This window comes from Halichoeres trimaculatus, unplaced genomic scaffold, assembly GCF_033239565.1.
Source record: "Halichoeres trimaculatus isolate MK-OKI-2021-1 unplaced genomic scaffold, fHalTri1.1 fHalTri1_scaffold_14, whole genome shotgun sequence".
Lineage (NCBI taxonomy): Eukaryota > Metazoa > Chordata > Actinopteri > Labriformes > Labridae > Halichoeres > Halichoeres trimaculatus.
Genome location: NW_027437192.1, coordinates 1,363,364 through 1,389,749, shown reverse-complemented (window position 1 = coordinate 1,389,749; position 26,386 = coordinate 1,363,364). Strand labels below are relative to the sequence as shown.

At 42.5% G+C, this 26,386-nt stretch overlaps 3 protein-coding genes across 4 annotated transcripts; 2 read left to right on the top strand and 1 right to left on the bottom strand.

Annotated features, from left to right (window-relative positions):
* Positions 1–478: 478 nt before the first annotated feature.
* LOC141802511 (E3 ubiquitin-protein ligase RING2-A-like) lies at positions 479–7,196 on the top strand. The gene is made up of 7 exons (XM_074686038.1): positions 479–758; positions 2,886–2,994; positions 3,175–3,335; positions 3,408–3,632; positions 3,705–4,025; positions 4,097–4,289; positions 4,400–7,196. The coding sequence occupies exons 2-7, from the start codon at positions 2,917–2,919 to the stop codon at positions 4,580–4,582; spliced, it is 1,161 nt and encodes a 386-aa protein (XP_074542139.1). The 5' UTR covers positions 479–758; positions 2,886–2,916; the 3' UTR covers positions 4,583–7,196.
* A 1,877-nt stretch (positions 7,197–9,073) lies between these two features.
* Positions 9,074–12,378, bottom strand: rps18 (ribosomal protein S18). The gene is made up of 6 exons (XM_074686714.1): positions 12,283–12,378; positions 11,442–11,540; positions 11,260–11,346; positions 10,855–10,956; positions 9,303–9,394; positions 9,074–9,200 (listed from the first exon to the last, which is right to left on the bottom strand). Exons 1-6 carry the CDS (start codon positions 12,283–12,285, stop codon positions 9,125–9,127), a joined length of 459 nt encoding a protein of 152 aa, XP_074542815.1. The 5' UTR covers positions 12,286–12,378; the 3' UTR covers positions 9,074–9,124.
* Positions 12,379–12,517: 139 nt separating this feature from the next.
* Positions 12,518–25,342, top strand: vps52 (VPS52 subunit of GARP complex). Of its 2 annotated transcripts, XR_012599538.1 has the most exons (21): positions 12,518–12,683; positions 13,362–13,443; positions 13,710–13,762; positions 13,910–13,985; positions 14,073–14,140; positions 14,340–14,515; positions 14,596–14,746; positions 16,424–16,524; positions 16,756–16,888; positions 16,986–17,043; positions 17,413–17,546; positions 19,858–20,013; positions 20,622–20,740; positions 20,886–21,009; positions 21,105–21,200; positions 22,428–22,535; positions 22,621–22,686; positions 22,892–23,003; positions 23,454–23,572; positions 24,424–24,662; positions 24,729–25,341. XR_012599538.1 is itself a non-coding variant. In XM_074686713.1 (20 exons), exons 1-20 carry the CDS (start codon positions 12,588–12,590, stop codon positions 24,568–24,570), a joined length of 2,175 nt encoding a protein of 724 aa, XP_074542814.1. In that variant the 5' UTR covers positions 12,518–12,587; the 3' UTR covers positions 24,571–25,342. The 2 variants fall into 2 exon arrangements, 1 of the variants encoding a protein (XP_074542814.1); XM_074686713.1 differs by having other exon boundaries at positions 24,424–25,342.
* The last annotated feature ends 1,044 nt before the right edge of the window (positions 25,343–26,386 follow it).

Below are 26,386 nucleotides of genomic sequence, written 5' to 3'. Positions count from 1 at the left end.
ATAATAATAACAAAAACAGAAAGAAATTTGCTTAACTGCTGCAATTGATGTGATTAATTTGATAGCAAACACAGAGGCTATCACGTTTTTACAAACAAACATAGTTAGATATATGCTACGTCGAAAATGTATTGTTTGTATTTTTCTTGAACATAAGATATCTTGTTTTCATCCTTTTTTATATATTATATTATATTATATTATATTATATTATATTATATTATATTATATTATATTATAAATAGATATTTATTGGACTAAAAAACAGGACCATGGGGGTGAAATTTGTTAGAATTGTGCCAGGTAATATATTTTTTTTAATGTATAGGTGAAATTAGATGAAATTGTATATAATAATAATAATAATAATAATAATAATAATAATAATAATAATAATAATAATAACGATCTGTCAATATTTGCTCTTGTAATGTACCGAGCGACCATTAGGGGTCCCTACCGTTGAGCAGAGGGCGTTGTGTCTGCCGGGCAGCTGAGGACAACAACGCCGCTTGTTCCATGCAGCAGAAGAAGAAACTGAAGAAACGTTAGCTAGTAGCCCTGAAGATGTCGAACTTTCGATCATTTTGTCTTTAATTCTTGTCTAAACGACCCCCAGCTGCTCATACACTCACCCCACAGACAGTTCACCGTCTCCGGGTTCAGATCTCCGTCTAAGTGGGACCTTACCGCGGCCTCTGGAGTTGTTTTGTCCGGGGAGTGGGTTCGTGTCAGCTGGCCGTCAGTTTAAAGCTCAGGTGAGTTTGGTCTGCTTCCTCTCGTGTCTTTCATCCCACAGATTGTTACCACTCTGTTTCTACTCTGTAATTCACCAACCGTCTCCTAAAACTACTTTTAAAAACTTCTTTACGGATCTGAACGGGGATGGAAAGTAGCTGCGGGGTTTCTGAGGGAAGTTTAACGGAGCTTCTCGTTGCGTTCAGTAGCGGAACATGAGTTTCTGCCCTCTTTCAGATTATCTCTGGTGTGTTTTATTTATCCTAAAACTGATACCCTTCCAGCCTTGTATAGCTGTGACTTGTAGTTGAAGTCTGACCTCATTAAACTGTTCTTTCTCCTGGTTATTGAATGGAGCATGGCTCTGCTGTGTATTCACCCATCCACCTAAATGTTGGCCACAGGTTTCCAGAGAAATCTTAACTCCATTATCGAAAATCACAGGAAGATACAAGAACAGGATTGTTTACAGAGCATTATGTCGTGTATAACGCATCCACTTTGAGTCAAGCATCCCAGCTCTGATTATTGTTGGTGTGATCTCTCTGCATTTCTCTGTTGGTGTCTGGATTGCAGGACAGGATCCAGTAGCTCTTCGGTCTGATGTGTTTAAAAATAAAATCTTAATTCTTTTTAATTTAACATATTTATTCTTCAATATATAACCTTATAATGCTGTGTTCATGTCCAGCGTGGAAAATAGGCTACTCTTCCACTCCCTCATAGTCACATGGATGCATTTAGGTTCCTAAACATGGTACCTTTTGATTTTACGTGAATCAGTACCCGTTTCTTTTGACAGAATCCGGTCGGTACCCATCCCTTGTTGCACATATAAAGAAAAGTATGACGCACTGTTTCTTCTTCATGGATTATTAGGGCTGCAGCGATTAGTCGACATAATCGACTAGTCGACGATAAAAATTCATCGACGCAAATTTTAATAGATGACGCGTCGTATTATTGTTTTTATTGTGGTTGTCACATGGTGAAATCAAACACCAGGGGGTAATACTGATTTGTAACTTCAGCTCACAGCATGAGGTGCTGTGTTATTGGATACTTTTATGGGTAAAGATCACTAAGTTCATACGTGAGGAATATTGATGAGGAACAATCTCCACTCCCAGAGAGCGCTGTGCGCTGACGGAGGCTCTGCATCTCCGGCTTGGACAGCCTGACAGCTCCTGGAGTTTAGCGTCTGATGACGTGATTTAGAGAGTCTCCTTCACTCTCTGTTACAGATTCAGGGTCTGAGCCACAAACTAGAGTCAAAACTCCCCTAACTTTAGAGAAGAGAGGACATTTATCTGAGGGGGCTCTCACTCTCAAGCTCACACTGCAGCGCTAACACTCAGCGGGAGGAGGAGGGGCGGAGTGTGCATGTAGATAAACTAAACTAAACGCGTTGTCATGGAGAGCTGGGAGAGAGTCAGACGGGATCATACAGAGAGCAAAGCCCCAATAAACAAATAAACATTAGAAAACAAGAACAAAGTCACTGATAAGCGTCTGTCCAACACTGAACAACAACTTCATTTCCCTGTTTCCTGCTTCATTCATTTTGAGATTTATTTAATTTTTTTGTATAGAAGGCTACTTATATTTTTTATGTCATCATGAATGAAATAAAGACAAACAGACATGACACAGGGCTGACCAATCAGAGGAGAGAACCTAACTCCAAATTAGGTTGAAACACAGAATAACCGTGATTAATCGACTAATCCAAAAAATAGTCGATAGATTAGTCGACTTTAAAAATAATCGTTAGTTGCAGCCCTGTTGGACTGTAAGAGTAAACAGACTGGCCTTTTTATTTTTTATAATTTTATTCTATATTTTGCATTTTGCTGTGCAAAACAGTGTTGTTTAATTAGCTGTTATGAGAGAGATCGTTTTGGCATTTATTTGGATACATTATGGTTTTGAAATAATCGAACAACAAAAAAATAATCGTTAGACTAATCGTCCAATTATTCGTTAGATTAGTCGACTAATCGATAAAATAATCGCCCGATTAATCATTTAAAAAAAAAATAATCGTTTACCCCCAGCCCTATGGATTATAGTTTCAAAACTTTAGTGAAGACCTTTTTTCAGACTTATTCACATTTCTCTTTTCTTTCTTTCTCTTCGTGCTTCAGGCCGGTCTGACCGCCACAGGAACCAGGCGCCATGGCAGCTCCAGTCAACATCCAGACACCCAGTAAGACCTGGGAGCTGAGTCTGTACGAGCTTCACCGGAGCCCTCAGGTAAACCCCAGGAGGAGCCTGAGGAGGAGTCTGAGACTGGAAGCTAAGAAGTGTTTTTAATCCCTGAATCAGAAACGGCTAACAGCCCTCTCTTCTAACCCACTGAATGATCTGACTGTAGCTCCGAGGAGACGCTTCCTGTGTGTCTGTTTCCTTCAGCGTGTCTTTGTGTGTGTTCAGGAGGCCATCGTGGACGGGACCGAGGTGGCCGTGTCCCCGCGCTCCCTGCACAGCGAGCTGATGTGTCCCATCTGCCTGGACATGCTGAAGAACACCATGACCACCAAAGAGTGTCTGCACCGCTTCTGCTCCGACTGCATCGTGACCGCACTGCGATCAGGGTGAGCACGTCCCCCGTCTCACAGCAGGAATAAAACCGCTGACAGGATGCTAACGGCGTCTCCTCTCCTCAGGAACAAAGAGTGTCCCACCTGCAGGAAGAAGCTGGTCTCCAGGCGCTCGCTGCGCCGGGACTCAAACTTCGACGCCCTGATCTCAAAGATCTACCCGAGCCGGGACGAGTACGAGGCCCATCAGCGCCGCGTCCTGGAGCGGCTCAACCGGCTCCACAACACGGAGGCGCTGAGCTCCAGCATCGAGGAGGGGCTCCGACAGCAGGCCCGCTACCGGTCTGAGAGGTAAGGGCTGCGGCGGCTCCTCTTATGGCGGGAAATCACAAGGTCAGAACTTAACCAGAACCGTCCCCCCAGGAACCACAGGGTCAAGAAGCCGACCCAGGAGAGCGACAACACCACCTTCAGCGGCGGGGAGGACAACGGGGACTCCCGCTCGCACCTGTCCCATGACTCCGCCCCCTCACACACGCCTCAGCCCCGCGGACAGACCCCCTCAGAGGCGGGGCCCAGCAGAAAGCGTCCCCGGGCGTCGGAGGACGGCTCGGGGCCTGAGGCGGACAGCTGCAGCCCCACGCCGCCGCTCAGGCGCCACAAAGAGGGACCGGCCTCTGAGATCGAGCTGGTGTTTCGGCCACACCCACAGCTGGTCAACGCACAGGACTACAACCAGACCAGGTCCAGTGAGATCCAGATGTCCCTGTTTTCTGTCCTCTTTCCTCTTTAACCCTTTACGTGATCTCCCTCAGGTTCGTGAAGACGACCGCCAACGCCACCGTGGACCATCTCTCCAAGTACCTCGCCCTGCGGATCGCTCTGGAGGACGGACAGAGCAGCAGAGAGCGTGAGGAGGGAGGAGAAGGAGGCGAGGGATCAGGTCTGACCAACATCAGCGAGAAACAGTACACCATCTACATCATGACCCGCGGGGGACAGTTCTCTGTGAGTCCGGCTTCTGAGCGCCAAACACGCCACAGATACAGATTCAGGACGGGTCTATTTACATTTCCTCTCCTCCTCTTCCTCTCTTCCTCTCTTCCTCTTCCTCTCAGACCCTGAACGGCTCCCTGACCCTGGAGCTGGTCAACGAGAAGTACTGGAAGGTGAGGAAACCTCTGGAGCTGTACTACGCTCCCACCAAGGACCAACAACCCCAGCAACAGACGCCGCAGCAGAAGTCTCCTCCTCCTCTTCCTCCTCCTCCTCCTCCCCCTCCTCCTCAGAGGGAGGGCTGAGGAAGAGAGGAGGCGATGATTCAACATGTTGTCTGTCCTCTTTCCTCGTGTCTCCGTCCGTCCCCTGAAGGACTGAGACCTGGCTCCGTTTGTGAGACCAGACCAGGATGGAGAGTCTTGGCTCGCTTGCTTCTGTTTCTCAAGCTTAAAAATAATCAGAGACCTGAATTTCCAGCTGAAAGTGATCAAACTAGTTTTGTGTTTGGAGGCGTTGAGGATGAGGAAAGCCCAAACGACGCGAGCGGTTCCTGGGAAACTGTAAAAACCTCTTAGCTTCTGTTTTTCCTCTGCGTCGGCGTTTGACGAGCTCTGCAGAGCGATTCATCATTTCTACCTGTAACACAGCGTCCATCTATGCACTGTGGTTCCCCGAGCGCGTGTGCACCAGAGATTTGTGAGCCATAAACGAACTTATGCACAGATTCAGATTCAGGAGATGACGACTGATGTTTTTTTTTTACGCTTGTTTCAGCTTGAATGAATCGACGAACGTGTGAGCGAAGAAGTCAGTTTAAAAAATCTTCACATGAAACCGTTTTTAAATCACTCAAAGCATCAATTTCTGCTTATCATGATCAGTAAAAAAAAACTAACAAATATAAACGAGATAAACTTTTTTTTTTTAATCGAAATGAAGGTTTGATTTTCTGAGAGGAATAAGAAATCAGAACAATCTGCTTTTTGGGAGGAGAGGGAAAAAGAAAATGCAGATCTGAGCTCACAGACTGATTCAGGGATTTCTACGACATGAGGTTTGAAAATCTGCACGCGCTCAGTCTGAACGTCCAGCTGCAGACCTCCACTCCTCCACCGTCAGAAGGAAGTGACATCAGGATATGACAGAACGGAGACGGACCGCAGACGCATCTGGTGGAATTCCGCCGTAAAAGTCGCATCATCGTGATTGTGACCGTTTTCATTTCCTTAGACCCATTTACACGACAATGTTTTACCCCAAAACGCAAAAACGCAGTGTAAAAACAACTGCGTTTTCACAGAAACGCTGTAGTAAGCATGCCAGGCCTGTAGGTGGAGCTATAACTGTCTTGTCCAGAAGCAGCTTTTGGTGGATCTCCTCTGAAGTAGAGTTGGGCCGATCATCTGATGTATTGTTCATCCAACAGTTGGACTGTTGGATGCATGAAGCAGAGCGTGATGTTAGAGTTTCCACTAAAACGTCGGCTTGCTGTTGTCACGGCAACGGTGGCTGCAGCATTTCAGAAAAAAACATCCAAAAGTTTGCGTCTTATATCGACCTTAACGCTGTTTCCACGTAAACAGAAGACAGAAACCCAACAATACTTTCGCGTTTCATCCTAAAACTGTTGTTGTGTAAACGGCCACTAGATGGCCAACACAGCAAAACATTACCATCAGGTGAGACGTGACGTTTTTGCGTATTTCTATTTAGTTAGAGATCAACGTCCAGCTCCAGTGACGAGTTTCATATTAACTTGATTATAAACTCAGTTGTTTTTTTTAGTTTAACATCCTGATGTCACTTCCTGCCGATGGTGGAGGGGATTTCACAGTGGGGGTCTGCAGCTAGACCCCTCTCCTCCTGTTAGCTTCCTGTTAGCATCCTGTTAGCTCACACTCATGATTAAAACACGGGGAAAAGATTTCCTGATCTTGTTTCTCAGACGTTGACTGAAGCTTTCTGTAGCTCTGCTCTTCAGAGCGTCGTGTTTATGATGCTTTCGCTTTCATCTTTCATCAACTCACACTTCACTCCTGATCGACTGAAGCACCTGTCCTTTTCTCCGAGGACAGGTGAGGAGATTTCTGAGAAGCAATATTTACGACGGGACGTTGTGATGTGGGCTTTAGAGCTTCAGACGTGTTTGTTTCCTGTATCTTTTCTCTCAGTAACCTGGCTGTAAACACTCAGCTTTCCTTCTGTTTCCATCCTTTAAAGGGAGAGTCTGGTGTTTTTAACTGTGGCTCTGGTTTTTACACGTTTAGAGGTTTAATCACTCTGAGTCTGAAGCCGAGCCGATGTTGGAAATAACAGATTCTCCTCCCAACACTCGAGCGTGGCGCCGTTTCCTCCTCCGGCGCTCTGTGAGAAGCCATAAGCCTGAGCGAGCTCCAGCCTGAGCTCCTCGTCTGTCTTATGCACTTTAAACTTCCTGCGCAGCCATAAGTCTGTCCCGCCTTACCTCAGAGTGTGTGTGTGGTGTGTGTGTGTGTGTGTGTGTGGGTTACCTGTACATAAAGACTGATGCAGCTTCTGTTGTAATCTACACACCTTTCTCTCAGCGTGCAGCACAATAAACAGTTTGTCTAAAAGTTTTGGATGTTTTTTTGTTTCTGGTTTAAGTTTCCTGCAGATCGTTTGAGCGGATCACACAAATTAAGGCGCTTACTGGAGCCGACTGCAGCACAATAACCATCAGACGACATCTGCAGGAAAAGGGTTTCAAAAACAAAAACAATTCAAAGACCTCGTCTCCTTCAACGCCACAAAACTGCCCGTTTAGACTTTGCCAGGGAGCATCATGGGAAATTGAAAGGTGGAAAAAAGTTTGATTCTCTGATGAGAAAAAATGTAACCTTGGCATCCAGATGGCTTCAACGTAACTGGTGTTAAAAGATGTTTCCTACCCTGCACAGTGGAGGGGGTCCATCATGATCTGGGCTTTTTTTTATTCAGTGAACTCTGGAGCTTCAGGTGGAGCAGGGTGGTCAAACAGCTCAGGTGGAGCAGGGTGGTCAAACGGCGATTGGTTACTTCAGGTGTTGCAGCGGGCATCCTTCATGACTGAGGGCCCTGGTTTGTGTGGGAAGAGCTGGTTTTTCTATTTTCTTTTCTTTTTTTTTAAATAAAAAACATAAAATTGAAAATAAATTTTTTTTTTAAATAAAATGAAGAATAAATTAAATAAAAAAAACGCTGGGTTTTTTCTATTTTCTTTTTTTTAATAAAATCCATAAAATTAAAAAAAAAAAAAAAAGTAAATTTAAAAAATGAAAATAAAATGAAAAATTAATGAAATAAAAAACAGCTGGGTTTTTCGATTTTCTTTTTTTAATAAAAAAACATTAAATTGAAAAAATAAAACAAACAAACAAAAATAAATAAATAAAATACAAGAAAAATTAAATTAAAAACAGCTGTTTTTCTATTTCCTATTTTTTTTAATAAAAAAAAAATTGAAAAAAATAATAATTATAAACAAAAAGTAGATTTAAAAAATAAAATAAAAAATAAATGATTTAAAAAACAGCTGGGTTTTTCTATTTTCTTTTTTTATAAAAAAAAAGAACATAAAATTGAAAAAAATTAATTAAAAAAACAATTTAAAAAAACAGCTGGGTTTTTCTATTTTCTTTTTTTGATAAAAAAAACATAAAATCGAAAAAATAAAACAAAAAATAAAAATAATATATAAATTAAATTAAAAACAGCTGGGTTTTTCTATGTCCCATTTTGTTTAATATAAAACATAAAATTGAAAAAATAAAAATAAGATAAAAATAAGATAAAAAATATAAATGAAAGAACAGCTGGTTTTTCAACAGGACAGCGCTGCAGGTCACAATGCTGGCTTGATGAAGGACTTCTACAGGGAGAATAACATCACTCTTTGGACCATCCCACATATTCCCCTGATTTAAATCCAACAGAGAACATTTGGGGATGGATGGCGAGGGAAGTTTATAAAAATGGCCGTCAGATCCAGACAGATGTTGCCCTTTATGAAGCCATCTTCACCATTTGGAGCAATGTTCCCAAAACTTCCTGGAAACACTCACATCGAGCAACAAACAAGTTTTTGAAGTGATGAACAAGAACAGTGGAGCTCCTCATCACCGAGTCCTGCTGAGAAAAACTTTTCTTCTGGTTTGGAGAGTTTTTGACATTTTCTGAGTGATGGTCTTAAACTTTTGATCAGCTGATAAACAGCCTGTTTCAGTTTATTTGCTGTTTTCAATAAATTACTTTTTCAAAGTGCTTTTTGTCACACTCTTCCTTCTTGCTTTTGCAGATTGTAGCTCTACTTTAAACCTCATTAAGATCCAAATGTGCAAAATGCTTATTCTGGCAATTTTTCAACTGGTCTTAAGATTTTGATCAGGTCTGAATAACAGTTTTTACAATAAAGCCACTTCATAAAAACAGAATTATTGATTTATTTTTGAATTTCCTGTTTGCACAAGATGCTATCTCATAAAAACAGGAAATTCTGAAAAGCTTTAATGGTTTGTGGAGCGACGTGCCGGTGTTGACCATCAAATAAAAAACACCATTTACCTTCACAACGCGGCTTTAGGAGCATAATTTTGTCAACTGTTAAGGACAAAAGTTGTGACTATTTCTTCCCCTTAAATCCATTTTATCCTGAATTTAGAGTAATTCAACATTTCTGTCAGACTACGCTCCCTAGAAATATCCCTCATCATTTATTTCACAGTTTAGACAAAATTCAAAAGAATTACGGCTCAAAACCCTGAACTTACAAAGTCTGAGAGAAACTGAAACAGGACGACGGTGATTTTTTGACAACTGTTTATTGAAACAAAGGGAAGCAGGGGAGTTTACTTCTTCTTGGACACACCCACGGTGCGACCACGACGGCCGGTGGTCTTGGTGTGCTGACCGCGCACACGCAGACTGGAGGAAAGAGAAGAGAAGAGACGGTTAAAACCATTCCTGTGTCTTTTCAGTCTGGATCAGTCTTCAGTCTTCACGTCATGAGGAACCTGGATCACTTACCCCCAGAAGTGCCTGAGCCCACGGTGAGCCCTGATCTTCTTCAGCCTCTCCAGATCTTCTCTCAGCTTGTTGTCCAGACCGTTAGCGAGGACCTGAAACGCCATAGACGGATTACAGGTTAGTTTGACGGGCAGGGAGGAGATCAGAGCGTCTGATGTGGTTTTCTCACACGTCAGTTTATTTAACATCCAAACCACCAACGATAACAACATGAAGTTTAACTGTTTCCTCTAAACACGTCTGTCAACACGACGTGTGACTCACAGCGCGGCCGAGGACGCCTCCTGCCAAAACCAACAGAGACGACGCGTGACATGCTCAGATCCACTCCTGGCGCTCAGCTCATAAGAAAGTTGTGACTCAGAGACACGTGAGCACAAAGCTCACGCCCTGCAGGTAGAAATGGCGCCGCACGCTGGAAGGAGGGGAGAATGTTCTGAGTTTTTAAAAACGGTTTCTGATCTCCTACTTTGGTTTTCCTCCTTCTTTATGTCCTCAAGCATCACGCCATCGTCACACACTCGTCTGCAGATCAACCTTCTGTGCAGAGGCTTCAATTTATACAAGTGTTTTTTTTATTTTACAATTTTTACGCTATTTTTTAAACTTAAATCCTTCATTTTTAGTCTTTGTTTAAAAGCTCTGTTGGAAAAAATGCTGCTTTTCTCCAGCAGAGGGCGAAATGTTTGTCTTCATCTACTAATGTGATGTCAGATTCCCTGAACAAACACTAAAAACGGACTCACATGTGACGCGAAGTTATTTTTTTATCAAGTGGTACGGTACACATTTTGTGGCGTTTCCTTTAAATAAAACCGGCACAGCTCCCTAAATTACCGACCCGTACCGTCCCACTTTTTGATTCCCTTCTGTTGGGGTGACAGACTAAACCAATCCAACCCCAGAAGGTGGAGCTAGAAACACTGCAGTCCACTGATTGGTGGAAAGAATGGTCACTTCCTGTGCCACAGCGATGATACAGAACAACACATTACCCTGACATGTTTAGATCTCTAGTTGACTTCCTGTTTGGTTGGAAAATGGCGTCATGAACAGCGTGAAACCAAACTGTGTGGTGTTTTCTTCTTTGTTGGATTTATTAGCAGGGTACACTGTCACGCTTGGGGATGGGTACTTTTCGCATTTTGGAAAGATACGGTACAAGGGCGTGTGTACGTACGGTACAGGGTGCGTTTCAGTGGTGATAAATACTTTTTTTTTTTTATAATAAAATCTCAAAGTTTTTATTTTGACACATTTATTTCTCAGTATATATCCTTGGGATGCTGTGTTCAGGTCCAGCATGGAAAATCTCCTACTCTTCCACTCCCTCACTGTCACAAGGATGCGTTTAGGTACCTAAACATGATACATTTTCTTAGTCACACTGCTCCTTACTCCAAAAATCGTAAAAGAATCAAATCGGGAAAAAAGCCCATCGTCCAGCCCCATTAGACGGAGCTGAAGGACTCTGACTTTGGTTGACTTAAACTCCACACAGACACGTCACGGCTGTGAGACTTCAGATGAACTCTGACCCCCGCTCACGTACCTGGCTGTATTTGCCATCCTTGACGTCTTTCTGCCTGTTGAGGAACCAATCTGGGATTTTGTACTGACGAGGATTCTGCATGATGGTCACCACACGCTCAACCTGACAGACAAAACACAGGTCGTTAAACACACGGCTGATGCCTCTCCTGAAAAACTCAGACAGGTTCTTTCACTTCAGGGTTTTTGTTCAGTGTTCAGTTATGTAACGTAATGGTTAAATTATTTGGGGTGATTTATGGGATTAAAAAACAAAGGACATCAGAACCCTGAGGGTTGGACAAACATGTACAGACTTGAAAATGAAGAAATTATTCTGTTCAACCAGATACCTCACAGAGAAGGGGAAGAGAAGCTAAATTTGTTGTTTGTTAGACCCTCCTTTCAGCATTATGTTTCTCCTTACCTCCTCCTCAGACAGCTCTCCTGCCCTCTTGTTGAGGTCAATGTCGGCCTTCCTCAGGACAACATGGGCGTAACGTCTGCCAACACCCTGAGACAAGAAACAGGAGAACATCAGCCTGAGAAAAACAAAACATCACCATGAAAACCTTTCAAGAAAACCAGTTAAAGTATGGAAGGCTTTACCTTGATGGCAGTGATGGCGAAGGCGATCTTCCTCCTGCCATCGATGTTCGTGTTGAGAACACGAAGAATGTGCTGGAACTTCTCAGGGATGACCAGAGACTAAAAAACACAGAAAGACAAAAAGAACTTTAGTCACCTGGATCCTTTATTTCTAAGTATCATGTTTACAAACAGTTAACAGCTAAGGTAGTAGCCACAATCATGTTCCTTTATAGATAACTGAGCAAAACTTGCAGAGGCTGAACTCTCTGCTATCTGCAGCCATTACTTTTGGCTCCAGTTAGCACAACAAGAGCTAATGCTAATGCTTACAAAAGTTTTAGCCATCCCCAAAATCTTTACACCTATATAAATGAATAAATTACAACTATAAAAACTCAAAATCTTGAAAATCCATATCACTTCCAAGTCAGGAGTCATCAGTTTGATGATCCAGCATGCTAAGATCTCAGAGGTTAGCGTTAGCTAGCTGTTACATCCAGCTGCCTAATATAACTTTTTAATCACTCAAAAAAGCCGGTTAAACAACAAGCTTAATGAATTTATTTATCGGCTTTATCTGTTAATCTGTCCGTGCTTTAAACACGAATTTAGAAGCTCAAGTAAGGGAGAGAGAGCAGGGCTGACTCGAGCGTTGGCGCTAGTTAGCATTCAGCCAAGCGTTGGCACAAACTGTCCTGTTTAAACAACATCTACCGTTAATATCCCACCAATTCAACATCTAAACACTCAGATGGGTTTGTGAGAAATTCGTAGAAGGATTAACTGAAGTAAAATTGTGGAATATACACTGGATGATCGCGGATTTGAAATATTCTACAGTAACAGAAATCAAACTCACCATCTTGGAAGTAGGTTCCGTGCGAAGAGGAAGAAGCGGAAGTCTCGCGAGAGGTTGAGTGCTCTGGTGAAAGGAAATCAGTCCGTCGCTTAAAGAAGTTACACATATTAAGAAGTTATGTAGCTCGTGTATTATTTTAGATATAGATTTTCTACTCTAAAAATACGAGTTACAATAGTTAATAATTTCTCGCTTTATTTTTTTAAATTCTTTTACAACAGACGGATTTTAATGAATTTCTTCAGGGACGACGAGGCGGAACCTTTGTTTCGTAGATGAATTCGTGTTAGCTTACTGTCGCAGAGATGGCGGAAGAAGCTGTGTGTGTCGGTGGAGCTGATGTGGATGTAAACACAGCTGGAAAACACTCAGATATCTCCATGGCGTATTTACAAGACGAGGTGACATTTGATTAATTTAACGGAACCTGTTTTAAACTAAAATGGCGCCTTTAAAAAACCGCCACTGCCTCTGTTTCCTGATCTCAACAAACCAGTCTATCAATGAACTGTAACCTTAGATCAAACCACCAAAGGACGGATAGATGGACAGAAATGTTTTCAGATAATCAACGACAGCAAACAAGATAAATTCAATTTTTTTTTTTTAAATTAAACTAGGTTGTTCAAACGCTTTTTTCTCACTGCTGTAGCCGTTAGCATCCTGTCAAAGCTCAGACTGGTTCTGGAAATTTCTTCAGACAGTCCAACTTCACTGGGGTTAAAAAATGAGGTGTTTTGAATGTTGATCGACACTTTTCCATATTTAATTTATTAATAAATCATAAGGAAGACAAAAAAAAGCTGGAAGAAACTGTTATGTTGCAGATCCAACGCTGTAACACTTGAGTTTAGAGGGCTAATCTGACAGAACCAGGGTTAGGGTTAGGTTTTAATGTCTTCTATCATCTTGTCATTAAGCAGTATTTCCTCCTTTCTTGATATTCAACCTGTTAAGCATTGTAATAATTGTTTATAAAAGCTCCTTCCTCTCATTTTTTGGACAATAGTCTTGTCGTCTTAGTCTGATAAATTGTCTGAAATAGTGACTGAGTGGAATCATGTTTCTTTATTTCCCAGAAGTCTGATGGAGACATGGCTAACCTGAACCTGGGAGAGCTGGACCTCACCACTGATGAGTTTATCCTGGATGAAGTGGACAGTAAGCCCTGCCTTTATCACACACACACACACACACACACACACACACACACACACACACACACACACACACACATACACACATAGTTCGGCTGATACACAGATAAAGAACAGCAAACATGGCGAACCACAGCACTCTCAGTTCCCACAGTCAGTATCAAAAGTTCCTGTAAACTATTTTAACTGTCATTAATCAAACTTCCTGCTGAGGGAGAAGCAGATAATCTCTGATTTGGTTGTGATGCTGCGTCTTTCTGCCTCCTGCAGTTCACATTCAGGCCAACCTGGAGGACGATCTGGTGAAGGAGGCGTTGAAAACGGTGAGAAACTTTTACCATCAAGCTGTCTGATAGAGGGATGTGAGCCGATTGCATCTTTCTGCCTGTGAAAGTAGAAGTTCAAACCCACTTCTTGTTGATTTTTTTTGTTTTTGTTTTTGAACGTGATGTCTTTGTTTTTGTTTTCAGGGCGTTGACCTGCGGCAGTACTCCAAACAGGTGGAGTCAGAGCTGCAGAGGATCGAACAGGCCTCCATCAAAGACTGTATCCTTCCTGTGCAAAGTGCAGACTTTAAAAAATGTTGAGAAGTGACTGAAAGTGTTGTTGTTTCCCTGACTGTTCACCGCACAGACATTAAAGAGAGTCAGAACATCGCTCTGCTGCACAACCAGATCACCGCCTGTGACTCCATCCTGGAGGTGAGACCAGGAAGAAACATGAGACCTGTAGAAATATGTTCATTTAAGATCACTCAGAGTAAAATCAGCCATCCATAAATTTGCATTGAGAAATAAAAAAAGGTTTTAAAGAAGTTTTTTTATTCTTCCTCTCCCTGAAAGATGAGGAAGCTTCTTTCCATCCCTCTGATTTAACCCTGTTTCCTGCTCCTCCCCTCAGCGTATGGAAGGCATGCTGAGCGGCTTCCAGAGCGACCTGTCCTCCATCAGCAGCGAGATCCAGACTCTGCAGCAGCAGTCGGTCAGCATGAACGTGCGGCTGAAGAACCGGCAGGCGGTCCGCAGCCACCTCAGCCAGCTGGTGGACGAGCTGGTGGTTCCTGGAGCCATGATCTCGTGAGTGAGGCGAGGAGGAGGAAGCGTTGAAGGAACAGTTTAGTGTGATGTTTTCTGACATGTGTGTCGTGTCTCTGCAGCACCATCCTGGACAGCCCGGTGACGGAGCAGGAGTTTCTGGAGCAGCTGCACGAGCTCAACAACAAGATCAACTTCGCCAAAGAGCTGAGCTTCAGGGAGACGCTGGCGTGCTCGGACATCCAGGACATCGTGGACCGCCTCAAGCTGAAGGTGACACTCAGAGGGAGGAGGGGGGAGTAACATTTATCTCACCAGGTTTCAGCCAATCAGCTTGTTGTTGCTCCTGTAAAAAAACCAGAGACAGCAGGTCGTTAAAAAGTTCTCCTCTGAGCTTTGATGAACAAACTGAGTTACTGTAGACTCTCTCATGTCTTTAATCAGGGTTTCCACACATCCTCAAACAGTCTCAAAATGCCTTAAATTGGTGAAAAATGTCATCTACAGGTCTTGATTACATCACCCAGAAGTCTTACATTTTTTGGGGGCAGGACTAGTCAGGACTTTTATTTTGGGCTCTGATGTACAAACCGTTTACCCGACTTAAGAAAAGAAAGACCAGGAACCACGACATGATGAAGTTTACGAACGTGGGTCGTAAAACAGCTCAAACTGGACTTTTTGACATGGCTAATCAACTTAACAAGCTAGCTCTGGTTCACTTTTTAACTTTTAAGGAGTGAGTGGTTCAAATGTATAGAACACTGAACTGCATTAGTTATGTCCAAATGTTTTTAAAAAGATATACTGCTTAATCCTCTAAATTCAAATAAAATCTCTATTTTTTTTTATCCAAAAAGCTTCATTTTAAAGTTAGAATAGCTAGGTTTCACCTCTTAGGGACTCTTTTCATATTTTAACTAGGGCTGCGGGGACCTTAAGCAAATATGAGATTAAAATGTGATTAATAAGATCAATTAAGTACAAATCCTGTAATTGATTAGATTATTATTTAAATTTCCTGACAGCACTTAACGGCTGATGAATGTACTTGAAAGTAGTGTCCACAGGAAAAAAAAAAAAAAACATCTTCTGAACATAATAAACAGGATTTTGTTGTTTAAACTTGCGTATGAGATCATTAAATGATTTAGTCTTCTACCAAAATCTGTTTGAATTGAAAATTGTTGCTTCTGATGTTAAATATTGATGTGATTAAAATGTGATTAATTACGATTAATTAATTACAAATGGCATAATTAATTCGATTAATTTTTTTAATCAAGTCCCACCACTAATTTTAACTAATTCAAAGTTTTTTATACAACATCTGTTACTCTCTAAAGTAATAAAATTCACTTGATTGTTTGTCAGATTTGTTTAAAGGAGGTAAACTCATATCTGTCAGCCCAGCTCTTTGGCTCCAAAAAAGAAAAATGTGCCAGTTTTAATCCTTAAATATAACACACCTCTGTTTTATATTTTTTAGTAATAAAAGTTTTGATTAATTTTCTTTTTTTTTGGCTTTCATTCCTGTGATACAAATGATCCTAATGCCAGCTAGCCAGTCTGCAACTCAGTCTGAATTTATTGAGGGTTGGCTGTTTTTTGTACATATTTTGCTCCTATGTAAATATGTAAATAATAGTATTTTTCGTTATTTCTTTAAATTCTAATTTCATATTCTAATGTTATTGCATTATTGCACTTTTTGTGAGCTGCTGTGACAAAAAAAAAAATCCCAAGGGGGATCACTAAAAGGATATTCTATTCTATTCTTTACGACGCCCATCTGGATTGAAACACAGCAGGATCCCCCAACCATCGCCTGTGTTCATAGTGTTTTCAACCTTCAATCTAATTCCAGGTGGCATCACAAAGTCTTAGAAAGTCTTGAATTTGACTCACTGAAATCTGCAAACTCTGATACCTGTGCCTGCCTCCCTTCAGGCCGTGTCAAAGATCCGAGAGTTCATCCTGCAGAAGATTTACTCCTTCAGGAAACCAATGACCAACTACCAGATCCCCCAGAACACTCTGCTCAAGTACAGGTGAGCAGCTCCTGAAGCAGGGATGGTACCTTTAACATCTGAGACGATACGGTACTGACAGCCTGAAGAAAGGCCGGACAGTCAGTCAGAAATCCATGTAACTCAGTCTGTTCCTGATCTCTGAGAAAGGGAAACACACCTTCTACCAAATATGAAAAATGTAACTGTTTCAGCTGGACTCTCACAGCTTCTCTGATCTTTGAGAGTTTCTTTCGTTTCATCTCTCTGTAGGTTTTTCTACCAGTTCCTCCTGGCCAACGAGAGGACGGTGGCGAAGGAGATCAGAGACGAGTACGTGGACACGATGAGCAAAATCTACTACAGTTACTTCAAGTCGTACAGCGGGCGGCTGCTCAAAGTGCAGGTCAGTGGATCAGCTCCTGGATCAGCTGATGAGCTGAGTGAAGGGGTGTTAGAGAGGAGCTAACCTAATGTCTCCTTCCTGTTTGTTTCTCCTGCAGTACGAGGAGGTGGCGGACAAAGACGACCTGATGGGAGTAGAAGACACGGCCAAGAAAGGTATCCTTTAGAGCAGACGTTTACTCCTGTACAGGAACAACGACACAAACATCTTTAACCTCACGTCCTGCTAAACACAGGAATGAGATTCATGGCTCCTCTCCAGCTGACACCGATCCTCAGAGCTGGCGCAGAATGAAAGGAACGCGTTAAATTGGGGTGAAGGCGCCATGCGAGGACGCCGTGTCACCTACTTACAGGTTAAACCCTCAGGGTGTGTCCGTCATCATCGGGGCGTGATGAAGAATGTGTCTCTGCTAATTTGACGCTAATTGAAGCAGCAATCAGCTCCTGTGACCTGCCAACGCCTTCACACACACACACACACACACACACACACATGCTGAGCTCCTTGACTCCTCGCTGCAGGTTTCTTCTCCAAACCGTCCCTGAAGAGCAGGAACACCATCTTCACGCTGGGCCAGAGGGGGGCCATCCTGAGTCCTGCAGAGCTGGAGGGGCCCATCCTGGTGCCCCACACGGCCCAGAGAGGAGACAGCAGGGTGAGACGGCACAGAAAGACAAAACACACAGGGAACAAACAAACAAAAACTGCTCCAGTGAGGAAAAAACACAGATTTAAAAGTTAGTATGTGCAGTAAAACAGTGAGAAAAAACAACCAATCCTTAAAGCCGCCTGCTGATTTACACTGGATTTAACTGTCACAGCAAAACAAAGAGAGAATCCCAAACTTCAATCAAAATTAAAACAATAACAATTCAAATATTTCAGGACAGAAGTGAAGAGTTTTCCTAAAAAGTAAATAAAAACTGTTTTCTTTTCAAACTTCAGCTGTGATAAACAAAGCTCTGATGTAGGATGACACATTACCAGTAAATAAAGAAATATGAGTGCTATAAAGGATGTGACACGGTGAGACTCCTACGAAGCTTTTTTTTTATCTCAGATGAAGTTAAAATATCAAATCATTTACTAACTTTCTCAACTTTTCTGTGTCCGTTGGGAAAACTGACCTCAAGGGTTAGCATCTGTGTTTTTGCTCTTTTATTAGTGTCTTAGCTTTAGCAGTTGTGTTGTTGTTGTTGTTTGCATCCTGTTAAACTTTAGCATTCCTGTTGCAGCGTTCACATATGTGTTTTTGCTCATCCATTTGTCCTTTAGCTTTTGCATGCATATTTTGGCTTTGGCATTAGTGTGAAGACTTGGCATTGGTGTTTTTGCTCTTACATTTCTGTTGTAGCTTTGCATTTTTGTCGTTGCTTTTGCATTTTTGTGGTGGCTTTTGCATTTGTGTTGTGGCTTTTGCCTTTGTGTTGTGGCTTTTGCATTTTTGTTTTGGCTTTTGTATTTTTGTTGTGGCTTTTGCATTTTTGTGGTGGCCTATGCACTTTTGTTGTGGCTTTTGCATTTGTGTTGTGGCTTTTGCATTTTTGTTGTGGTTTTTGCATTTGTGTTGTGGCTTTTGCATTTATGTTGTGGCTTTTGCATTTTTGTTGTGGCTTTTGCATTTATGTTGTGGTTTTTGCATTTGTGTTTTGGCTTTTGCATTTTTGTTGTGGTTTTTGCATTTGTGTTGTGGCTTTTGCATTTTTGTTGTGGCTTTTGCATTAATGTTGTGGCTTTTGCATTAATGTTGTGGCTTTTGCATTATTGTTGTGGGGTTTTTTTGTGTTGTGTCTTTTGCATTTCTTTTGTGGATTTTGCATTTTTGTTGTGGTTTTTGCATTTGTGTTGTGGCTTATGCATTTGTGTTGTAGTTTTTGCATTTATGTTGTGGCTTTTGATTTCATGTTTTAGTCTTACATTTGTGTTTTTGCGCTTACATTTGTGTAGTAGCTGTTGCATTTGTGTTTTTGCTCTTACATTTGTGTTTTTGCGCTTACATTTGTGTAGTAGCTGTTGCATTTGTGTTTTTGCTCTTACATTTGTGTTTTTGCTCTTACATTTTTGTTGTAGCTTTTGCAAATCGTCTGTAGTGTAGTGTTTGGAGTTAGCCGTTAGCTTTGTCGTCAGTGAAAGCAGCTTAAAGCCACAGACGGTCTGTATCAGTCAAACTGTGTTTTAACAACAGGAGCAGGTGAAGATGAGTGAAGTGAACCTGATGTGGATCAAAGCGTCACTGAGCGAACTCTCAGAGGAGATGAACGTCAGAAAATGATGCAGAGAGTCTCAGAAAGCTGCAGAAGAAAAACCCTGAGTGTCTTTTTGAGCTGATGGTCGTCGTTTAACAGATTGATCTGAGCGGTCAGACGGAGCTGAGGTTACAGGTGTTGTCTGACTGTAGCGTAGCCTGTAGGTTATGTATCTGTGCAGTTATAAATCTGTTATATCACAGCTTTACATCACGGCGTGTGAACCAGATCTGTGCTGGGACAGAAACAAAGCCTGATGGTTTGACGTTGGATGATTGGTTTCTAAATTGGTCTGAAATGACAGACAGTTGTGGGACAGTGGTAGAGTAATGACTGCAGTTATTATGGTTAAATGTATTTTTAACACGGCTCGTTGGGACACGTCAGCTGTTACGTGGATCAGAGGTGTAGGAGTGACTCATGGAGGAAGAACGAGGGACTTTAAGGGACCCAGAATTAAAAAACAGGATCTGCTGGATCCAGGATGAAACCAGGACGGTGTAATTAAGAGCTCAGTGATTGGTCTAAAGCCTCAAACAGCTGATGACTCTGTGACTGATGTCTCAGAGAAGTGTAGATCAACACTGACACCTCCTGACAGAGCTTTCCAGATCTTTCCATCAGTCCAGGACGGAGTGATCCTCTTCGTCCTCTGACGGACGGAGGACGGAGACGACCAGCAGGATGAATCACGTCTTTCCGTGTCTCTGTCTCCCTCAGTATCCGTACGAGACGCTGTTTCGCAGCCAGCACTACGCGCTGCTGGACAACGGCTGCAGAGAGTTCCTCTTCCTGTCCGACTTCTTCATGGTGACGGGAAACTCTGCCCTCGACCTCTTCAACAGCATCATGGGAAAGACGCTCAGCATGTTCCTGGTACGCTCAGATCAGCTCTTCACGATGTTTGATTCACGAACTGACGCTGGTTTCAGACCTGCAGGGTTCAAAGGTCACAGCTGTCAACAGACAAACACAGACAGGTTCATGTCAGACATTTAACTGTTCTAGAACAATCCAGAGAACAATGACAGAGCTCCGTTGTTGATGATGTCAGAGTTCTAGAACTCTTGCTGCTATGGCAACCCCTTTTAACATTTAACAGCTACATTTGACTCTCAGGAATTAACACTACAGATATCAACAACATAATTTTGACAAGTCAAAATTCAATTTTGACTTGTCAAAAATACAGTTGGAGATATCTATAATTCATTTTTGACTAATCATAATGACAGTTAGAGATATCTGTAACTCAGTTTCCACTAGTCAAACTGAGTTACAGATATCTGCAATGACTTCCTGAAAGCTGCCCTTCACCTCGTCACACATCCTAAGTGTCACTTGCAGATATCTCTAATTCAATAGCTAGCAGTTTGCTAGCTGATCTCTGATTGGTCGATTCTTCTCAGACTAAAAACAGGAACCAGAACACTTCCTGTGCTACAGTTGGATAACGTCTTTATGTCTTCCTCTCGTCTCTGTAGAAGAGCATGTCCACGTACGTGTCCGACTGCTACGACAGCATCGCCATCTTCCTCTGCATCCACATCATCCTCCGCTTCAGAGCCATCACCGCCAAGAGGAACATCCCCGCTCTGGACAAGTCAGTCACCCCACGTTTACGACCTGCACCCTGCACCACATCTAACATTTTTAAAGACTTCAGACCTCCAGGAGTTTACCAACCGTCCCTTAAAGATGTGTGTGTACCTGTGTGTGTGTGTGTGTGTGTGTGTGTGTGTGTACAGGTACTGGGAGGCGGTGCTGGAGCTGCTGTGGCCGAGGTTCGAGATGATCCTGGAGATGAACATCCACAGCATCAGAAACACAGACCCTCAGAAACTGGGAGTCCTGGACACCAGACCTCACTATGTAGGTCTACACACACTCACACACACAACCACCATGAACACACACTTTGAAGCAGTTAAACAGCTGTAATGAGTGTTTGTGTTGTCATACTTCAGATCACTCGCCGCTACGCCGAGTTCTCGTCGGCCATCGTCAGCATCAACCAAACGTTTCCCAACGAGAGGACCAACGCTCTGCTGGGGCAGCTGCAGGTATCACACACACACACACACACACACACACACACACACACACACACACACACACACACACACACACACACACACACACACACGTCAACAAAACACATGCCACAAAAAATTGAGCCAAGTTTACTCTTTTGGTTTTTTGGTGTTCTTGCTCTAAAGGAGAGGACACTTTTATATTTTGTCCATTTCTTCGTGATTATTGGTCTTTGAGCTCTAATTTGACCCCCTTAAAAACTCACTAAAATCACACACCTCAGATAGGGCCAAAAATTCAAACTCATACTGTAAATATAAAAAATTGAGCACAACATACCAAAATGTGCTTTCCAGCGCCACCTAAGCATACTAAAACTGCTCTCAACGGCAGTAGGAATGTTGTAGAGAGATCAAACCAACGTAAAATTTTTCATCTCAATGAGATGCACAAATTATATACAGACACCTCTGACCTTTCACAAACAGGAAGCTGGCAATTTGCCTTTTAAAATAAAATTATCCCACAATTTTGGGCCCTCTACAAAAGTCATCTTCTTGTAGGCCGTAAATGGTATCAACTTGAAATTAACACAGATGACAGAGTGGACCCTGCTTTACAAAATCTGTGTATGACTTTGTTGTCTCTCACACGGTTTTTGAACAGCGAGCCCTCAAAGTGGGTGAACCCCAAAAAAGCTCCCCCATGAAGAATGAATGGGAGAGGAGGATCCAGCTCCACACAAGCTGCAGTAGTTAGTCCTCTACACAAAAAAGTGGAAATCTTACAGCTTTAAAAATGACATGGATGGATTCTTGACAAAATTTACTACAACAATACCAGATTTTAGAGAGATTTGGTCAAAACTGTGGCAGCTATGAGGAGTTGTTTCTAAAACTTCATTCAGTTTTACTCCTGAGAGAGCAGCAGTTGGTGATGTCACTCTGATTGAGCGTTCCAGTGATGTCACAATGACTGACAGTTCCGTGCAGCTGGTCATGTGACTCAGTGAAGGCGGGAAAATGGAATGTGTAACACACACACACACACCAGCTTTAGTGATTAATTTAATATCTGTGAGCGCTGCCAGTGTTTATAGAGCTGTCAACATAGAGCCAATGAGTTTAATGTTTTTAAGGTCAAAGAAACGGAAGAAATAAAGAAGCTTTAGACAGGAAATCACCAAAAAGGAAGAATCACAGATTTGAAAATAGACGTAAAGTCAGCAGATGAATTAAAAAATGATGTTTTTCCAGGTTGAAGTGGAAAACTTTGTCCTGAAGATGGCGGCAGAGTTTCCCTCCAGGAGAGATCAGCTCATCTTCCTCATCAACAACTACGACATGATGCTGAGCGTGCTCATGGTGAGTCCCTGACACACGTTGATAATGGAGAACTACAGCTTCAGAGCACAGTCCCTGATTGGCTGTCTTTCCCCTGTTTGTCCAGGAGAGGGCAGCAGACGACAGCAAAGAGGTGGAGGGTTTCCAGCAGCTGCTCCTGGCCAGGACGCAGGTAAACCCACTGCTCTGTTTGTGACCTGCTCGGCACAAACTGTGATCTAATGAGTCTCTGTGTCTTATCATTAGTCCGGATTATCTCGTTAGACTTGTTTTCATCCTGGATCTCCTTTCCTCTGTGTTTTCTCTCCTGTGTTGGGTTTTTGTGTGTTTGGTTCTTGTTTTGCTCTAATTGGTTTTTCCTCGTGTCCGTCTTTCAGGAGTTCATCGAGGAGATCCTGTCGTCCCCCTTCGGAGGGATGATCGCCTTCGTGAAGGAGGCCGAGGGTCTGATGGAGAAGGGGCAGCTGGACCGGCTGAAGAACGAGGAAGGTGAGGGGGGGGGGCTCTGAGGTCTGAGGATGTGGTTTCAGACTGGGAGGACCTGCTGGCCCATGTGACCCAGAGCTGAAGTGAGACGGAGCTGGTTTCAGTCCTGCTCTGGTTTTGTTTTCCTGAGCAGGTTTTGGTCTCTGAGTTTTGTTTCTGAGTCAGTCTGAGGCAGCAGATCCTCCCCTCAGCTGACCACAGACTGTTTCCTGTTAGATTCACACACACACACACACACACACACACACACACACACACACACACACACAGAAACACGCTGATATGTGGAAAGGAGCCGGACTCTGGTCCCGTGTGGTCTCATCGAGTTGTTTTCATCTCTGTCCTCTGAGTCATCAACACATCAGAGGACAAACTGTACCAGAGTTAATCCTGTGTGTGTGTGTGTGTGTGTGTGTGTGTGTGTGTGTGTGTGTGTGTGTGTGTGTGTCTCAGCTCGGATCACTCAGCTGGTTCGGGGTTTCTCCAGCTCCTGGAAACAGTCTGTGGAGGCCATGAGCCAGGACGTGATGAGGTCCTTCACCAACTTCAAGAACGGGACCAGCATCATACAGGTGAGACAGGAGACAGGTGAGACAGGAGACAGGGGACAGGTGAGACAGAGGGCAAGGGACAGGTGAGTTAGGGGACAGGTGAGATAGAGAACAGGTGAGACAGGGGACAAGGGACAGGTGAGTTAGGGGACAGGTGAGATAGAGAACAGGTGAGACAGGGGACAAGGGACAGGTGAGTTAGGGGACAGGTGAGACAGAAGACAGGTAAGACAGAGGTCAGGATAGATTGGTAAGACAGGTGAGACAAGTAAGACAGGTGAGAAATGGGACAGGTGAAACAGGAGACAGGTGAGACGGGGATAGGCAAGACAGGAGACAGGTAATACAGGGGACAGGTAAGACAGGGGACTAATGAGGGGGCAGGTGAGACTTGTAAGACAGGTAGACTAGTACGACAAGTGAAAAAGGTGACAGGTGAGACGGGAGACAGGTTAGACAGTTAAGACAGGTGGGGTAAGGGACAGTAAAAAGTTGTGATAGTAGAGAGGTGAGACAAGGGACAGGAGACAGAAACATGTGAGACAGGTGAGAGAGCATCATGTTTTAGCCTCTACCCTGTTTTTTATAACCCGTCGTATTAGCGCTGATAATCTAATGTTAACGTGTTGATCAGGATAATTCAGATTTCTAGAAGAGAAACTTTCAGGATCACTTAGAAACTTCTCACAGGAACTCTAAGAATCCTAAAAATGAAGTTAGAAAGTCATTAAATCTTCATCTCAGAGCTGCAGTCAGACGTCTGTTCAGTTTGAAAGTGACAGAAATAAAAAATAAAAATTATTTTTCTGAGGAGTTTGTTCCTTAAGGTGAGAACCTGGAGTGGTCTGTGACCGTCCCCGTTTCCTCCACAGGGCGCCCTCACCCAGCTGATCCAGTACTACCACGGCTTCCACAAGATCCTGAACCAGCCCACGTTCCGGACCCTGGCGGTCCGCTCCGAGCTCATCAACCTGCACCACCTGATGGTGGAGGTGAAGAAGCACAAACCCAACTTCTAACAGGAGGAGACGGTTTCATCAGAGATCCAGAGCGACGGGGTGAACACATGAGGGGCTGGGCGGCTGCAGAGCAGGACCTGAAAACATGAACACATGAAATCAGAGCGCAGAGGAGAAGCTGGATTTAATCAGAGTTACTGTAACATAAGAAGAAAACAAGACGTGATCGTGATTAATATCATCCTGACAACGTGTAATCAGATAATCTCCCACGTCTTAAATCAGATTCCTCCAGATTTCAGTCTGGTTCAGATCGACTCTGATGATACCCAGCAAAAAAAAACCCTCAAATGTTTCCTTTCAGACGCCCCAAACTGAGGCACAGATTCTTTTCACTGCTTGGATTAATCATGATTTATATCAAAGTTGTTTTACATCAACTCCTTCAAAATAAAACTCAGCTAAAGTCTTTTACTTTGAAGCAGCAGCAGCAGGAAGTGTTGGTGTGACGTGGGACCAGACTCCAAGCATAAACACTGGATTACATGTTTCTGTGTGTGTGTGTTCATTTCTCCCTCTGTTGGATTAAAAAGTTAACGATGACGTTCAGGAAGTTGTTTTTCTTTAATCCAGAAGAAGAAAAGCTTCGTTTGATTTTCTGACGCTGCTCTGGAGGAAGAGAAGCTGCTGAAGCTGCTGCAGACGTGGTACTTGAAATCTTCTGTCTCTGTGTTTGTGATGAAGGATGTGTTGGATTAGAGTCAGATTACAGCCTAATCTGTCTCTGTTTGTCTGTCAACAATAAACTGAAACCACAGCCTGCGCTTGCTTCTTTTATTGGATAAAAACATGATAAACTTTAACCAGCTTCAGCCGACTTCACAGACACATGTGTTTTAAAAACTAGGAACCACAAACAGATGCAAAGAGTGGATTTTTGTTTTTGTTATCAACTGAAACAAGGGTTAAAAAAATGATATTGACTGAAAAAACATGACTGAATTTAAAATAAAAGTGGCCACATTTCTGGATCTGGATCTGGAGTAAATATATTTAATGTTTTGGTTTAACTTTAAATCATAGATACATTTCAGTTAAACCAACAAATGCTCATCAACATGTCCATCATTTCAGAAGCTAGCTAGCTAGTTAGCTGGCCTGTTTCCTGTTAGCTTAGCCAGATAAACCCACCAACTGACAAGACACAAGTAATTTGCATTGTAGTGAGCTAACATTGGCTAATAACTGAACTGTAAGGATAGCTAGCTAACCAGCTAACGTTACTTTTTTGAATTTTGCAATGAACTATATCGGCTCTACTAGCTTAGCTAGCTAGGAAGAAAATATATTTTTTGTCAGTTTCTGATATTTAGTTTAATTCATAGCCTATGGTGCTATCAACCAAGCTAGCTAGCTTGGTTGATAAAAACTAGCTTTTATCTCCCCATCTGTTCATTTGTCCACAAAACAGTAAAAAGTGGATTAAAATGACTATTTTAAAATCTTTTAAATCCATTTTTTTAAATCCATTTTTCTTGTTTTAACTTTTGCTGAAATGCTTTTAAACTATGTTTTGTACGGCATCTTTGGGTGTCCTGAAAGGCGCAATGAAATAAAATGTATTTTTATTATTATTATTATTACTTTTAGGGTTATTGATAATGTTGTTTCAGACATGTTTGTTTGTTTGTGACTAATACTTTTGCCTGAACACAGTCAGACTCAGTGAGAAGGAAATACCTGAAAATTCATTAATGTCATTTAAAAACACTGTATCAGAGCAGAAAGCCTTTATTATCTTAATACACCTGCAGACAATGAAATTAGGAGACATTAGACATGTTGGTGTTGGTATACATATGTATAGGACCGATGA

Bases quoted from the DNA above. Each gene is read 5' to 3' on its own strand.
- LOC141802511 (XM_074686038.1), top strand. From the start codon at position 2,917: ATGGCAGCTCCAGTCAACATCCAGACACCCAGTAAGACCTGGGAGCTG. The intron at 3,633-3,704 runs GTAAGGGCTGCG...CCGTCCCCCCAG, and splicing joins GCCCGCTACCGGTCTGAGAG to GAACCACAGGGTCAAGAAGC. The intron at 4,026-4,096 runs GTCCAGTGAGAT...GATCTCCCTCAG, and splicing joins CAGGACTACAACCAGACCAG to GTTCGTGAAGACGACCGCCA.
- rps18 (XM_074686714.1), bottom strand. The intron at 11,347-11,441 runs GTAAAGCCTTCC...TTCTTGTCTCAG, and splicing joins TCGCCATCACTGCCATCAAG to GGTGTTGGCAGACGTTACGC. The intron at 9,395-10,854 runs GTACGTGAGCGG...ATGGCGTTTCAG, and splicing joins AGGATGGCAAATACAGCCAG to GTCCTCGCTAACGGTCTGGA.
- vps52 (XM_074686713.1), top strand. From the start codon at position 12,588: ATGGCGGAAGAAGCTGTGTGTGTCGGTGGAGCTGATGTGGATGTAAAC. The intron at 17,044-17,412 runs GTATCCTTTAGA...TCCTCGCTGCAG, and splicing joins AGAAGACACGGCCAAGAAAG to GTTTCTTCTCCAAACCGTCC. The intron at 22,687-22,891 runs GTAAACCCACTG...TCCGTCTTTCAG, and splicing joins TGCTCCTGGCCAGGACGCAG to GAGTTCATCGAGGAGATCCT.